This window comes from Nomascus leucogenys, chromosome 22a, assembly GCF_006542625.1.
Source record: "Nomascus leucogenys isolate Asia chromosome 22a, Asia_NLE_v1, whole genome shotgun sequence".
In the NCBI taxonomy this organism is placed as follows: Eukaryota; Metazoa; Chordata; class Mammalia; order Primates; family Hylobatidae; genus Nomascus; species Nomascus leucogenys.
This window is the reverse complement of record NC_044402.1, coordinates 78,808,263-78,823,671: the sequence shown is the minus strand read 5'-3', so window position 1 is coordinate 78,823,671 and position 15,409 is coordinate 78,808,263. Positions and strand designations below refer to the sequence as shown.

At 39.4% G+C, this 15,409-nt stretch overlaps 1 protein-coding gene across 4 annotated transcripts in view; it reads right to left on the bottom strand.

Annotated features, from left to right (window-relative positions):
- Positions 1–11,487: 11,487 nt before the first annotated feature.
- The window catches only part of OSBPL6 (oxysterol binding protein like 6), a 209,065-nt gene continuing 205,143 nt past the window's right edge, over positions 11,488–15,409 (bottom strand). For all 4 annotated transcript variants that reach the window (XM_030802339.1, XM_030802340.1, XM_030802341.1 and 1 more), the window contains one exon: positions 11,488–15,206. In XM_030802339.1, coding sequence (XP_030658199.1) covers positions 15,098–15,206 — 109 coding nt within the window. In that variant the 3' untranslated portion in view covers positions 11,488–15,097. The remainder of the gene's footprint in view (positions 15,207–15,409) is intronic.

Below are 15,409 nucleotides of genomic sequence, written 5' to 3'. Positions count from 1 at the left end.
GAGGGGATTGGGAGGGGTGTGGGCCGCCCAGAGGCGCGGGAGCTGGGAGCACCGCGCGCCTTAGGAACTAAAATGCTTGTCTGAATCTGCACCGGGTTGGGGATGAAGGAACAAGGCCTTGGGAGGAGACAGATACATTTTAGAAATTGCCGGTGTGGGAGCCGGGCGCGGTGGCTCACGCCTGTAATCCCAGCACTTTGGGAGGCCTAAGGCGGGCTGATCACCTGAGGTCGGTAGTTCGAGAGAGACCATCCTGACCAACATGGAGAAAGAAACCCCGTCTCCACTAAAAATGCACAATTAGCCGGGTGTGGTGGCGCATGCCTGTAATCCCAGCTACTAGGGAGGCTGAGACAGGAGAATCGCTTGAACCCGGGAGGCGGAGGTTGCAGTGAGCCAAGATCATGTCACTGGATGTTATTTGTTAATTTTTTGATGTATACTGCAAGATCACACAAGAAATGAAGCTATTAAGCCCAGGTATTGGGCCCTTTATAGGGGTGTTTTTTCATGGTGAATGGGTAAATATGTCTCTATTTTGTGTGTTTATTAAACAACCCTGACTATGTGGTCTTGAAAGGAGAGATCCTGCCTTAGTTTCCCCTCTCATTAGCCTTATGTGAGAGCTTTTTTTCAGAGACAGGCAACCAGTAATATTTATTGCAGAAGCAGTCATTGCAGTGGAGAATTTGGGGTTTGAATCATAGAAGATAGAACTAGATAAAATCCTAGATGTTACCTCCAATCCCTTCATTTAAAAATTTGAGGTCACCCAGGCCAGGTGCAGTGGCTCACGCCTGTAATCTCAGCACTTTGGGAGGCCGAGGCGGGTGGATCACCTGAGGTCAGGAGTTCGAGACCAGCCTGGCCAACATGATGAAATCCCGTCTCTAATAAAAATACAAAAATTAGCTGGGTGTGATGGTGCACGCCTGTAATCCCAGCTACTAGGGAGGCTGAGGCAGAAGAATCGCTTGAACCGGGGAGGCGGGGATTGCAGTGAGCCCAGATGGCGCCACTGCACTCCAGCCTGGGCGACAGAGCGAGACTCTGTCTCAAAAAAAAAAAAAAAAAAAAAAAATTGAGGTTACCCAAATTAAGAGAATCGGTAGTTAAGACAGACCAAGATTAATGACTTTTAGACAGGCCGGGCGCGGTGGCTCACGCTTGTAATCCCAGCACTTTGGGAGGCCGAGGCGGGCGGATCACAAGGTCAGGAGATTGAGACCACGGTGAAACCCCGTCTCTACTAAAAATACAAAAAAATTAGCCGGGCGTGGTGGCGGGCGCCTGTAGTCCCAGCTACTCGGAGAGGCTGAGGCAGGAGAATGGCGTGAACCTGGGAGGCGGAGCTTGCAGTGAGCCGAGATCGCGCCACTGCACTCCAGCCTGGGCGACAGAGCAAGACTCTGTCTCAAAAACAACAACAACAACAACAACAACAACAAAAACAAGTCTTGACATTCCAAAGTCCAGTTAGAAAATTTTAAGATTATGTCTACATTGTTTGAGCCCTCATCATTTAATTTATTCAGCTCCTGTCTTCTGTGAAGGAATAAAATGTAGTGTTATCCTGTTTGGAAGTTTTGTTTTCACTAATTGCAATTCATTAAAAGCTCCAAAAACTGAAGTTTTTAGCATGCTATTCATTGAATATTTAGAGTAACAATTTCTAACTGATTTTGTGCAAAGTACAACCAAAATTTAGGGGACTTGTTACACAAAAGTTCAATACCATTGTAAGATACTTAGGATGATTTACAAAGTAGTACTGCAAAGGTTCAAATATTTTAAAATTCAATTAATGATAGACAGTAAAAAAGGTATATAACTATGCTGAAAACTTCAGGGATTTTAAAAGTTGAATATCAATTTTGCTAGAAAAATTTTGTAATTTGATTACGTATACTGGAAATGATATAAATATTTGTTAAATGTGACGGCTACTTTCATTGGTAAGATTTCTCAGTTTGTTTGAACACAATTTTGAATTATGTTTATACTATAGCCCAAATCTGGCATATACATATTTTTGTCTTATTTTGTATCTAGTATATTTTTGCTTTGAAGTTTTCTTCATAAGAACATTGTTTTTACCACAATGCTACACTCACCGACATTTGCATCTTCACAGCACAGTTGAACTTTTGAACTGAATTTATAGTAACGTTCACAAAATAGTGTCAGATATTTTATTTTCGACACAATTAACTTCTAAAAGTTTTACTTTGATTTCATAAATTGGATGAAAAAAATTGAACCACTTTTGGAATTACTTCCGTTGATTTTCTGTTTGAAGCATCTTATGCCAGTGGTATAAAATTGACATTAGTTAACTATCTGCAAAGTTCTTCTGCTCTTGGAGCCAACACACTAACAGCTATTACTTCATGTTAATGTACACACATGAAACTTGGATTAAAAAACGAGTAAAAGTAATTTAGAAGTAGAGACATGTGAACTGAATGAAACTCATGCTTCACGGAATGCTATGAAAATGCCTCTTCTGCTTTGGGAGGCTGAGGCAGGCAGCTCGCCTGAGGTCAGGAGTTTGAGACCAGCCTGGGCAACATGGTGAAACCCTGTCTCTACTGAAAATACAAAAAATTAGCCAGTGATGGTGGTGCATGCCTGTGGTCCCGGCTACTCAGGAGGCTTAGGCATGAGAAATGCTTGAGCCCTGGAGGTGGAGGTTGCAGTGAGCCAAGATCTCACCACTGAACTCTAGCCTGGGCGACAGAGTGAGAATCTATCTCAAAAAACAAGGCAAAATAAAAACAGAAAACAAACAAAAAAACGAAGCCCCTTCTGCTGCTGTATGCGTCAAATCACCATCTTTAGGCATGATGTTCTTAAAATAACAACTAACTTTTCAAATACATGCTATGGCTTATTCACAAGATTTAAATCTGGTTTTCAAGTTAGAGACTGAATATAAAAACAGACAAGGCCACATCATATATGACAATAGAACTCTTACCCACAACCTCTGCAGCAGGGGTGTCCAATCTTTTAGCTTCCCTGGGCCACATTGGAAGAAGAAGAGTTGTCTTGGGCCACACATAACATGCACTAACACTAATGATAGCTGATGAGCTAAAAAAGAAAAAAAAAGTAAAATAAGTCCCATAATGTTTTAAGAAAAGTTTATGAATTTGTGTTGGGACGCATTCAAAGCCATCCAGGGCCACATGTGGCCCACAGGCCGTGGGTTGGGCAAGCTTGCTCTACAGTATCCGGTCCGGGAAACTATATTACAACTCCTACAACAATCAGTCCAGAACAGTCAGGACTTGTTCAATGGCTGCCAACTTCCCTGTTTTTTACCCCTCTTCCAACTCAGGACCAACCAGAGAAAGTCAAATATGCTCCCTAAACCAAACACCCAAGAGGCCTTGCTTCCAGTTAGCCCACCTGCATCTCTTCCTGCCAACAACTTCCAAACCAAATATATCTGAAATTGCTTAAAATATAGAGCTTGACTCTTCTCTTTCCTGCCTTTGAGTCTCTGCCAAATGCAAGTGATGGAGGCTGACTCTCTTGCTATAGCCAGCTCTGAGTCAGTAACCTCTGCTCTCATTTGGGTGGTCTTCCTCTACTTCCCATCATTGATTTCATGATGGATGAAATGACTAATAGTGGATGGTAAACATTGATGAACACTTGGTACAAGTTACATATCCTTTATCAATTTTCTTTTCCTTTTTTTTTTTTGAGACGAAGTCTTGCTCTTGTTGCCCAGGCTGGAGTGTAATGGCTCACTGCAACCTCCACCTCCAGGGTTCAAGTGATTCTCCTGCCTCAGCCTCCCAAGTAGCTATCAATTTTCTTAAAAAACAAATATTCAGTACTCTATCTCTTATTACATGTGTCCTTTTTTAAAAAGCTAGCTTCTTACAACAAATAAAAAATTGTTATCAGGCCGGGCACTGTGGCTCATGCCTATAATCCCAGCACTTTGGGAGACTGAGGCAGGCAGATCACCTGAGGTCAGGAGTTTGAGACCAGAATGGCCAACATGGAGAAACCCTGTCTCTACTAAAAATACAAAAATTAGCTGGGTGTGGTGGCATGCGCCTGTAGTCCCAGGTGCTCGGGAGGCTGAGGCAGGGGAATCGCTTGAACCCAGGAGGTGGAGGTTGCAGTGAGCTGAAATCACGCCACTGCACTCCAGCTTGGCAACAGAGCGAGACTCCGTCTCATTAACAACAACAACAACAAAAATTATTATCAACCAAGGAAATAAATGAACAGTTGTAGACTTTCACCATGCAATAAATACTAGAATTACTATAGCAAAAGTGAACGGACCGTTATACACTCTTCCATAAGACTGTTAAGCCTCTACATACTCTACAACTTCCCACAGTTTTCACTGACCCTGCTTCATGTACCTCCCATGCCAAGGCACAGACCACAGCACAACAGACACACCAAGTAGCTAAGCAGTAGCATCAACTGCTTCTCCCACAGGACTGGAAGGATCCGGCTCTCCTCAGTCCCTCAGTCTGAGCATACTTTGTCTTATCATCAAGTACCCTGGCTACTCTCCTTGAAATTTTAGGAGGTATTTAGTTATATTGACTCCTGCAATGGTCTGTGAGAGAGACAGAGGATATTGTTAAGGTTTTCACTTTTTTTTTTTTTTTCAGATTTAATCATGTGTTAAGCGAGAATCTTGTTCATTGTATGCACCTACTCATATACTGCTAAGTATATGAGTGAAACCATATCTCTAAACTAAAAGTAAAATGTAGATCTCTAATAAGCTCATATTGGCTTATTTATTTATTTATTTAGAGACAGAGTCTCACTTTGTCCCCCAGGCTGGAGTGCAGTGGCATGATCTTGGCTCCCTGCAGCCTCAACCTCCCTGGTTCAAGAGATCCTCCTGCCTCAGCTTCCCAAGTAGCTGAGACTACAGACACATGCCACCGCACCCAGCTAATTTTTGTATTTTTTGTAGAGACTGGGTTTTGCCACATTGCCCAGGCTGATCTCGAATTCCTGGGCTCAAGCAATATCCCCTCCTTGGTCTCCCAAAATGCTGGACTTACAGGTGTGAACCACCGCACCACAGTGTCAAGAGGCTCAGGAGCTGATTAATGAGGTTCCCACTGGCCAAAGAGGAGATAATTTAAGCATCAGTAAAAATAATAACTGCAACGGATTAAAACACATTTAAATTATTACTCCTCGCACTTTGGGAGGCAGAGGCAGGTGGATCACCTGAGGTCGGGAGTTCGAGACCAGCCTGACCAACATGGAGAAACCCCGTCTCTACTAAAAACACAAAATTAGGTGGGTGCGGTGGCACATGCCTGTAATCCCAGCTACTTGGGAGGCTGAGGCAGGAGAATCACTTGAACCTGGGAGACGGAGTTTGCAGTGAGCCAAGATTGCACCACTGCACTCTGGCCTGGGCAACAGAGTGAGACTCCATATCAAATAATAGTAATAAAAAAGCAATCAGGGAAGATGAGCAGCTTAAAAAATAATAACCAAAAAATACTATGCTAACATATAGAAAATTCCGAGAGAATGAAGTAGAAAATTAAGTATTTTGGAGGAGAATCTTAAGGAAGAGAAGGGTTGAATGTGAGGTGGTTTGATTTTCTTTGAAAGAAAAATTCTCATTCTTATATTTCTCTTCTAAAATTTTATAAATCTGAATTTGAAGGGTAAAGTACTAAGCTGTTACATTTGGGAAGTTTACTCTTGGTAAACTTTAAAAATGATGGACAATTTCAGGAATAAGTAGGAAATACTGAGCTTTCATTATTTATACCTTAGAGTACTTGCTATATGGATGACCTCATTAAGAGACTTGAGAGCTTCCTGGTAGAGATTTATTTTTATAGTTTTCACTCCCTCCCAACCCATCAAACCCATTGTTTTAAAGAGAAAACAGCCCTGTTAGCATGTTAGCAGAACCTGTGCCGTTGAAGCAGGCTGGTCTTCAGGCAGCCAGCTGTCCACATTGCACAGCTGCCTGGCCAAGCAGCTGCCAGACAGGCCGTGCAGTTCTGAGTCAGGCCAACCCACATCCTTCAATGGTCAACCCTTGCCATCTGATGGCTTTCTCTCTGAGTCAACAAACTGTTGTCACATACTCAGTTGTGTTTATCCCATTGTATCCTCTAATTCTGTACTTAGCAAGCTAAAACAAAACCAAGAAACCACTACCTACAACCAGCAATAGTTTAATGTAACTGGGGCTATATGCACTTTTATAAGAGATTAATTCTCTGGCATGATTTTATAATTGGGCAGGAAAACCGACTTATGGCAACTGTGATTGTATAATCACAAACTATGCAAATGAAAGTTTCATCTATTATGTCTCTCTATTTTCAATTTGCTTCCCAGTTACTTAAGTACATATGGCAAAGGGGGTGGGGGCATTTCTTTGTCATTTCAAGTGTTTAGCATTTTCTCAATCTTCTCTTGCCACCTCTCCCTTCCCTCTAAGCTGATAACTTCTGGTGCATACACAGAAAAGGAGACAAGACCGACTTCTTTGTGTGTTCTCGCCAACCACATCAGTTTCTCCTCAATAGAGCCCTAGGAACTTATCCCTAGGACATGATATTACAAGGTCCTCACATTTCTGTGATTGGACAGTGTCAGGATAGGCTGGGTACCATCCCATAAATGCACCACAGTGGGGCCAGGCTGTAGAAAGGCCCCAGAGCATGTGAGTTTATAACATTCCAGCAGGATTGAAATAGGTTGACTACCAATGTTTGTTTTACAAAAAACGGATTTTGGGATTCCAGTTAACCAAACAGCTGGTATGTTGTTTTGACACTCTGAAAATATTTCTTCCTCTACTTCTTTTGAAGAAATTGGAGACTTGGAGATTAAGGCTGATAAATCATCTACTTATAATATGTGTACAGATTGCAAACTAAACACATCGTCATTGTTTTATTGAAAGAGTTTTCACCACTGACAGATAGAAAATACCCCCCATGAAATCTCTCTTCCCAAAGGGAGAATTATTGAATGAATGTAAATGAATCCCTAGAACTTTCCCAAGAGACCAAGATGGAAGAAACTCTCATCTAAGTGATTATGAGTTTCCTGCAGACTTCATGAACTACAGCTTTTCTCCTATAATCTAGAAACATGGGAAACTGAAGGCAACTCTAAGTCTTTTTTTGTTTATTTATTATTATTATTATTAATTTTTGAGATGGAGTCTTGCTCTGTCTCCCAGGCTAGAGTGCGGTGGCATGATCTTGGCTCACTGCAACCTCTGCCTCCTGGGTTCAAGTGATTCTCTTGCCTCAGCCTCCCGAGTAGCTGGGATTACAGGCATGCGCCACCACACCCAGCTAATTTTTGCATTTTTAGTAGACGGTGTTTCGCCATGTTGGCCAGGCTGGTCTCAAACTCTTGACCTCAGGTGATCTGCCCGCCTTGGCCTCCCGAAGTGCAGGGATTACAGGCGTGAGCCACGGTGCCCAGCCTTAAGTCTTTTAATATTCAGGAAAGTTCAGTTCAAAATTCAGGAAAAGAATCTGTGTTTTAGTATTTGATTTGAAAACATATTTGATTTGAAAACACATGAGGAAGACCTGGAAATATAGTCAGATATAAGTACTCAAGCTTTATATCCTATTCGAAGTCTCTTGCTTCAAACAGATAAAAATATTTGGCAAATTTAGTAATTTTTGAAAAATTAGTAATGTAGAAAAGTCATCAGGACATACTGTACACAAAAAAACTTATATAATTTATTTAAAATTTATTGAGTTTCCTGTGCTGTTACAAATGTAACATTCTCATATACAACATTCATTGAAGAGGCACAATTCTTATTTTGAGGTGGCACAGATTAGACAAATTTTTCAGTGAATAATTCCTCTTTCATTAGGAAATTTAACCACAAGCTGTATTTTCGTAGAAAGTTGCTTGAAATTCTATTCCTAAAAAAATTTAACTTTTCTATCTCAAAATGACCATATGCAAACGAACAGTACATAACCACTGTCTTCATACCTTCTAATATAAGCAGAGTAATTTCACAGTGGAGATTTTTCAAACAGAAATTAAAAATATATATTATTTTCAGGGAAGAAGCTGACCTGGCTCAAGAATGTCCTGCTAGACCTCCTTGTTAAGTAGGTGATCAAGAGTGTGCTTTGCCACAGGATTTCCCTGCAGGCTTCCCTACCAGTCAGGACCTCATCAGTCAACTGAAAAACTCCCCTTAGAGACATAGACAAAGCCTAAGAGAGAATGGAAGGTGAGGTAGGGGTACTGATTCTTGGCTTTGAAGAGTAAACTTCTGGTTATCTGGCTGGTTAGATTGCCTCTAGGAATGTATTTTTATGTTCTCCGGTTTAGCAAAAATCTTGTCTTTTAGGTTTCAGAGTTCTGTCCTCCCCATTCTTTATCTCCATATTACAGTGCTGGCGGTGGGACAGAAGTCAAGAAAATGACAAAGTGGAAAAGCGAGAGTCACAGGTCGCTGAGCTCTAATTTTTTTTTGAAATGTCTTTTTTATTACTTTTTGTTTTTGTTTTTAAGACAGGAAATTGCTCTGTTGTCCAGGCTCAGGGCAGTGGTGCAATCATAGCTCACAGCGGCATGGGCTTCAGGCTCAAGCCATCCTCCTGCCTCAGCCTCCTGAGTAGCTGGGACTACAGGTGCACACCACCATGCCCGGCTCAGTTTCTGGTTCTTGAACTAGACTTTCCTACTGAGTGTCATATGAAAAAAAAACAAACAAAAAAGACTGAGGCACAGGGACAAAGGAAAGAGTATTTAGCTGGCACACTCTCACCTTAGTTCTCCATCTACCTTAACACGTCCTGGGGGCAGAGGGTGCTTGTTACAATGAAGATTCTCGATCCACACCCTAGATCTGTGGACTCAGAATCTTTGGAGGGAAATTCAGGAATCAGCCTGTAAACAAATATCCAAGATGATTTTCGTGGCCCACCTGGGATCCATCCATATGCCCCCAAGAAGCAAGATCCCTGCCCCAGTTAGAGAACCTACTTTTTCCCCCCAGATTCCATTTCCCTTATATTCATTCTTGCCTTGTTTCTTCATTAGCATTTCATGTTAACCATTTTGTATGTGATCTTGTCTGGAAAGTTTTCTACTTTTGAGCAAACTTTTAGGCTCCGGATATAAGGAATAAGGCTTTTAGTCTTAGGATATAAGGAATAAGCTTTCAACTTGCACAACTGCCAGTAAGTTCACTGGACACTTCCATTTCCATTGCTTTTTCAAAACTAGGTTTAGTAACTTTGTTTCCAGATGGGGAGAGAGGGTATTAGGAGAATTGGAAAAGCAGCATTCTTGAGCAGTGGGTGTTTCAAATGTTTGTGACACAAAAGTGGGGTTGGGGTGGGAGGATGATAAATAAATCAGCATAGGCTATTTCCAAGATCATCATCATCAAAATATCATTTCAATAGCAGTCATTCTGGATCCCGACGGCTTTGTCAGTGAGTCTTTCATTACACAGAAGAGAAAAAACACTTCCCAGGGTTTCCTCAGCACCACCACCAAGTGGTGTTACATCACTAGATGCGTTAGCATTATTTTGGACTCCCAAAGCATGGAAATTAATCCATTAATTTACTTGGACATTTTGATATAAAAAAATAAATGATTGTTTTCTAAGCATTTCAAATCTAAACTTTTTAAATAATTTTTTTTCATTTTTTGGGGAAAATCTTAAATTTGTACCGGGCTACCAGAACTAGGACTTAATGGGATTCTTTCTCTTACAACATGTTACTACTTGATGGCGGATACCGGGGTAATGGAAGGGGAGGGTGCATATGCACGTGGCCTTCTAGAAAAATCCTATATGCAATACATATAAGAAAATATGCTAACTTTTAAAAATAATAAAAGCAGATCAGTGGTTGCCTCAGGATGGAGGATGGGGAAGGATTACAAAGGGGCAGGGGAAACTTTTGGGGGTGATAGATATGTTCACTATTTTGATTATGTCAAGGGTATATACATACATCAAACTGTATCAAGTACTGTTCAAATATGCGAAGTGTATTATATGTCGGTTATACCTTAATCAAGCTTTAAAAAGAACTTGAGGCCAGGCATGGTTGCTTACACCTGTAATCCCAGCACTCTGGGAGGCTGAGGCGGGTGGAACACTTGAGGTCAGGAGTTCGAGATCAGCCTGGCCAACATGGCAAAACCTCCATCTCTACCTAAAATACAAAAATTAGCTAGGTGTGGTGGCACACACCTGTAAACCCAGCTACTCGGGAGGCTGAGGCACAAGAATACCTTGAACCTGGGAGGCGGAGGCTGCAGTGAGCCGAGATTGTGCCATTGCACTCCAGCCTGGGTGACAGAGCACTCAAGACTCTGTCTCAAAAAAAAAAAAAAAAGTACAGCAATATCAATAAAATTAACAAAAAAGAACTTGAAAAGACAAAAAAATTCCAGCAACACTTTTATTAAAAAACTAAATAGATGAGAATTAAGGGAAAGTGGGTGTCTAAGACAAAAGAAGTAATAGTTCTAGCATATTCTCTCGTTAACAGTATTAAGAAGTTCAATTGCTCACCTTATGAATTAAGTGTTAGAAGAAACAGGTGGAACACAAATAAGATGATACATTGCTTTACGAAAACTTAATATTCCTCTCTCTACGATTGCCCTCACTTCTATTTGGGAGGAAGGAATGGCTAGAAAAAAAAAAATTGCAGAAAATAAGAACATTTTTATGTTTTTTTTTCTCTACCAATTTGGAGATACCAAAGTAACTAATAAAATGTATTTATGGGGTAATATGGTAATATGTAATCCATGAAAAATTAATAGTATTCACTAGGAGGCCAACTGAAGTGGTTTTCAATATTGAATGTCTCTGAAACTGTACATAAATACTGTATATTTTACAAACAATGACACAGTGCAAAAGAACATACATGTGTATCTATGCCCTTCACTATGTTAGGAGCAAGGCTGGAGAAAATGAACTAAATCAGATGTTGTTTTGGAAAACAAAAGGATGCATATGACAGGTCAGTTCTTTTCCACTTATCTGTAAGCTGCCTTAATCATGAAGCCTCATTTGCTTAAGATGTTGGACATGTTGTTCCATCACAACAATTTTTAAAGACCTCCTTCTTTAGATCTCATTTTGGACGTATTAAAGCTGTCTTTCTTAGATAATTTGCCATCTTCTTTAAAAGCAAAAGCTACAAAAAAAGGTCTTTCAATTCAATAACAAATATATGCTCTTACAATTATATATTAAACAAAAGTTTAGTTTAACAGAATGATTATGCAATGTACAGTTTAAACGTATCAGTTTTACAAAATAAATTCAATTAGGACTTACAGGATCGAATCCTACTTTGGATAGTATTATTTCTAAACAACTGGGAAGCTTTTGGGGAAAAAAAACCCCAAACACTTTAATCTTAACTCCATTTATAAATTTCTTTCCATCTTTCCCCAAAAGAATATTTCTAGAGCACAAAATAGATTCAAAATTGTTTAATTAGATACATTTTATATATCCTGAACATAATGGCTCCCATAGAAATAAACTAATATTTTGTACACAAACTTTATTTACTGTGCCACATTCATAATATACTGGGCTAAGTGCAAACATTTATTACATCCCCTGGTGTGTGCAGAGCTCTGCTCCCACAAACACCTCATTATCTAGGATGACAGAGAACAAGATTAGACAAGATGGATAATTAAAATCCACAAGGTAATAACAAAAATGTACTTTATGCTTATAAACTCTTCTCCAGCTACAGCTGTAACTAGTACTAAGCAAAACAGTTTAATCAGGTTTTCCTCCCTAAATCCAGCCCCCAAGCCACTGCTCCTTGGGGCAGGATCTAATAATTGATTAGTGGGGTCGCTGAAAGGCCTAGGACCAGAATAATCTAGAGGAAAAGGTTTAGAAAATTGACAACCTGGCATCTCATATATTGAAAATCCCTTGGTTTCTCTTGCCCAGAAAATTGCATTTTTTCCTACATATAGTTGATATGTACCATTAAAAGTTACCTTAAATAAGGTTTATTTTTACAATTGCCTGAAAATTATGGGGTAGGTATTTTTAAAATAATCCATGAAAAACAATGACTTAATTTAAGAAAAACAATAAAATAACAGCAAAAGAGAGTAAATCTGCACCATGGGTGGCAGCACATGGAATCGATGAGCTTCTGGTCAGCCTCTACCAGTGCTGGTGTGTGCCATTGATCTGCTCAGTCTAGCCAAGTCCTCAGAATCATCGCCACTCATTACTTCTCTCCTTAATGACCATCTCCAGTGAGATGAAGCAGCTTATGAATAAACCATGGGAGAAGTGTACAGGCATATTATGTTCTCCTCTATCCTAGATCCTTTTAGGAAAAAACAAGAAAGTAGGCCTGAAATAAAAAGGTTTGTATAACATCCTAAGGAATAAATCAGGTCTTATTAAGAGAATGATCTAATATTCTACCCTTTTGCTATTTAGTCTTGACAGCCCAAATACTATGTAGATGAAAATTCCAATAGAGTCTCATAATTTTATAATCACCATGTCAATAAAAAGTAAAAAAGGGGATGAGGCCATCGCACCAATGAATATTCCACGGGAGATATGATATTAGTGAATTGGGTATTATAGGAATAGTAACTAAAACTTAACTGAACACTTGAATTGGAATAATCAGACTATCTGAATCCCAAAAGAGATTCCAAATCTGAGATATTATCAAATGTAGTGATTTTAATTGACATTTTTCTCATTCTCATCTTGAAGTCCTCATCAGAGTATCAGGCTACCTCTGACCAACATTCACTCACCTGATTTGTACCGTGACCTTACTGTCTGGTAAAGATCCTTTCTACTATTTTTTCTTTTTTGTAATTATAACCCAAATTGCTAAGTACAGTCGTTGCTTCCCTGATGGGTCCTGGGTCTTCTTCCAGCTGCCTGATACCACATCTGATGGTCAGCTGATGCTCCCTTTCCTTCATCTCTGCTTGTAAAAACCTTTACCTTGCAGGATTATTTTCTTATGTTTAGGCTATTTTGAGACTGTTCAGGGAAGTGCTAGTAAGTACAGACCAGAACCACTTTAAATAGTATTTAAAGCTTTATCAACCATAGGAGAACAGACTTCCGTGAGGAAGTCAATAGGATTCTTATTAAAATTAACGACATGTATCTCAGGATGCAGATAAAAGAACATCAAGATGAATGAGCAGAAAAATAATCAATATCAAGGGAAAGATTTTACTGCTGCAGGGCAGGCCACCTACGGATTTAAAATGGGAATGAGAGGAATAGAGGGGGTATTGTTGAAGCTGAATGCTTAGATCTGGTGATGGATTCGAAAATTTACCTGAGAATGAAATTCCATTCTAAGCTAATGCCAACTGTACACATAACATAAAAACTCAGATGCAAGGGATGAGTTTTGGATAAATAAAATATTGCGCCATCTAGTGGAAACGTTAGCGCTTTCCCTTACGCTCTCATCAGCAGTTTTTCATTTGATGGTGTATTAACCATTATTAGGAATGCTTTGCTGAGGAGAAATACCACTAAAATCAACACCTCATAATAAAATGTAAAGTGTCTGTAACTGTATCAGAGTTTTAAATAACACTTAAATTCTAATGGTAAGAATCTAAGAATAAACATCTAATTAACAATAAAATATATGTAATTTTATAATTCCCTAGGAAAATCTCTGAGGAGATATTTTTAAAAAAACACATAGGCATTTATATAGTCATCTACGTGCAGAAACTTAGGAATACTGATGCAAGTTTTCTGCGAAAGCCTCTGTATATTAGTGGAGGAAAAACAAATCCTGAAGTATGCAAAACACACTTCTGCTTTCCTGCTTTGGGACGGATACATTCCTTAGCTTAAGTTTCATATCTCTGCCAATAGCAAGATAAATGCTTAATATATAGTCATGTACCATATGGAATCACTTGATGAAAATTGGAAATATGATTTTGCATAGAATTCATTTAAACAATGCAAATAAACTACTAGCATTCTTGCCTTTGTTCTCAGTGGAATTCGACTAGTGTCAGTGGAGTGGGCATGGGATTGAGACATGGATTACATGGTGCTTCACTCAAAAACAGTTACATTTATAGTACTACTAAGCCCACACAGGAATTTCATATGCTTTTTGTTATTTCCTTTTAAGGTTTTAACATTGATGACCAAATGTCCAAATCAAAGACAGATTTTTCCAGATAATAGGGCACACTGTGAGGTTAGGTGGAAGAGGGATGGTTTATTATCTGGACGCAGGACAGGAAATTAACGAGCCACGTAAATACAGAGATCTACTTAGCACACCTTTTCCTTCTTTCCCTTCAGACATACGGTATGGCAACTGACTTATCAAAGTAAAGCACGTGTTGTTCACTTTGAAAAACCCATTTAAGTTAGTCTCATAATTGTTCTGATTGAGAAAGTGAATCATGCCATGATTCAAAAAATCTGTTCTTCACATAAACCTATGAGCACACATTTAAAAAATGATTTATTGTACATCTTTGCATTTCTTAAGGCATGAACAATGGCATACAGATGGAACAGGTTCTGAGAAGCATCACATCTTTTTCAACAAGGCCAGCACAATCACACCACATCAAACAGACACACTTGAAGTCTGCACTGACCAACTGCTTATGGCCCAGGAGTCCTGCGATAGGGGATGGTGCTTCCAGACAGTGGAACAATCGTGTGGTTTCTATGTTGTTGTTAACTTTCTTGATCAGCTTTAAGCACCAGTTACCATTTGTTTTTCTTTACAAACTGGTCAGACTTTGGATTTCATATTCTGCTCCTTTTATTCTGCTTTCCAAGGACGGTGTGGATTTTTTTTTTTTTTTTAAGGAATATGGTTGCAGCAAAACAGAAAGGATCCCAAAGTGGTTAGGGGCCTTGTCTAATGCACTTCTGAAAGTCCATTATAAAGATGAATAGAAAAGCAAATGGTAGGTTTTCAGTCGACCCAGAAACCACACATAGCTATAAGAAACATAATTGTGCATAGTTATTTATTCATTCAGAATGTGATATGTTGGCTAGCTCTACATTCCCAGTCTACCAAAGAACAGGGCTGTCTACTTTGCTAAACCCAGGGTCCTTTCGAAGCTCCCAATAGGTGTCGTTAGAAACCCAGGCTTCTCTTTGATTGGCATCAATAACTTTTCTGTGAAAATATAAACATCAACATTAGTCACGAATCACATCAAGGTAACCTTAAATAGGACCCTCTCCTATAGATTAGACATGGATATATAAGCAGTGTTTTGTAAGCCAGTTAGTGTCTTATCTGCTAACTACTGATGATGTGACTATTTTTGACTAGAAGTGAAGTCATTTTTGTTGTTAAATGTGTGAAATGGAAGTAGG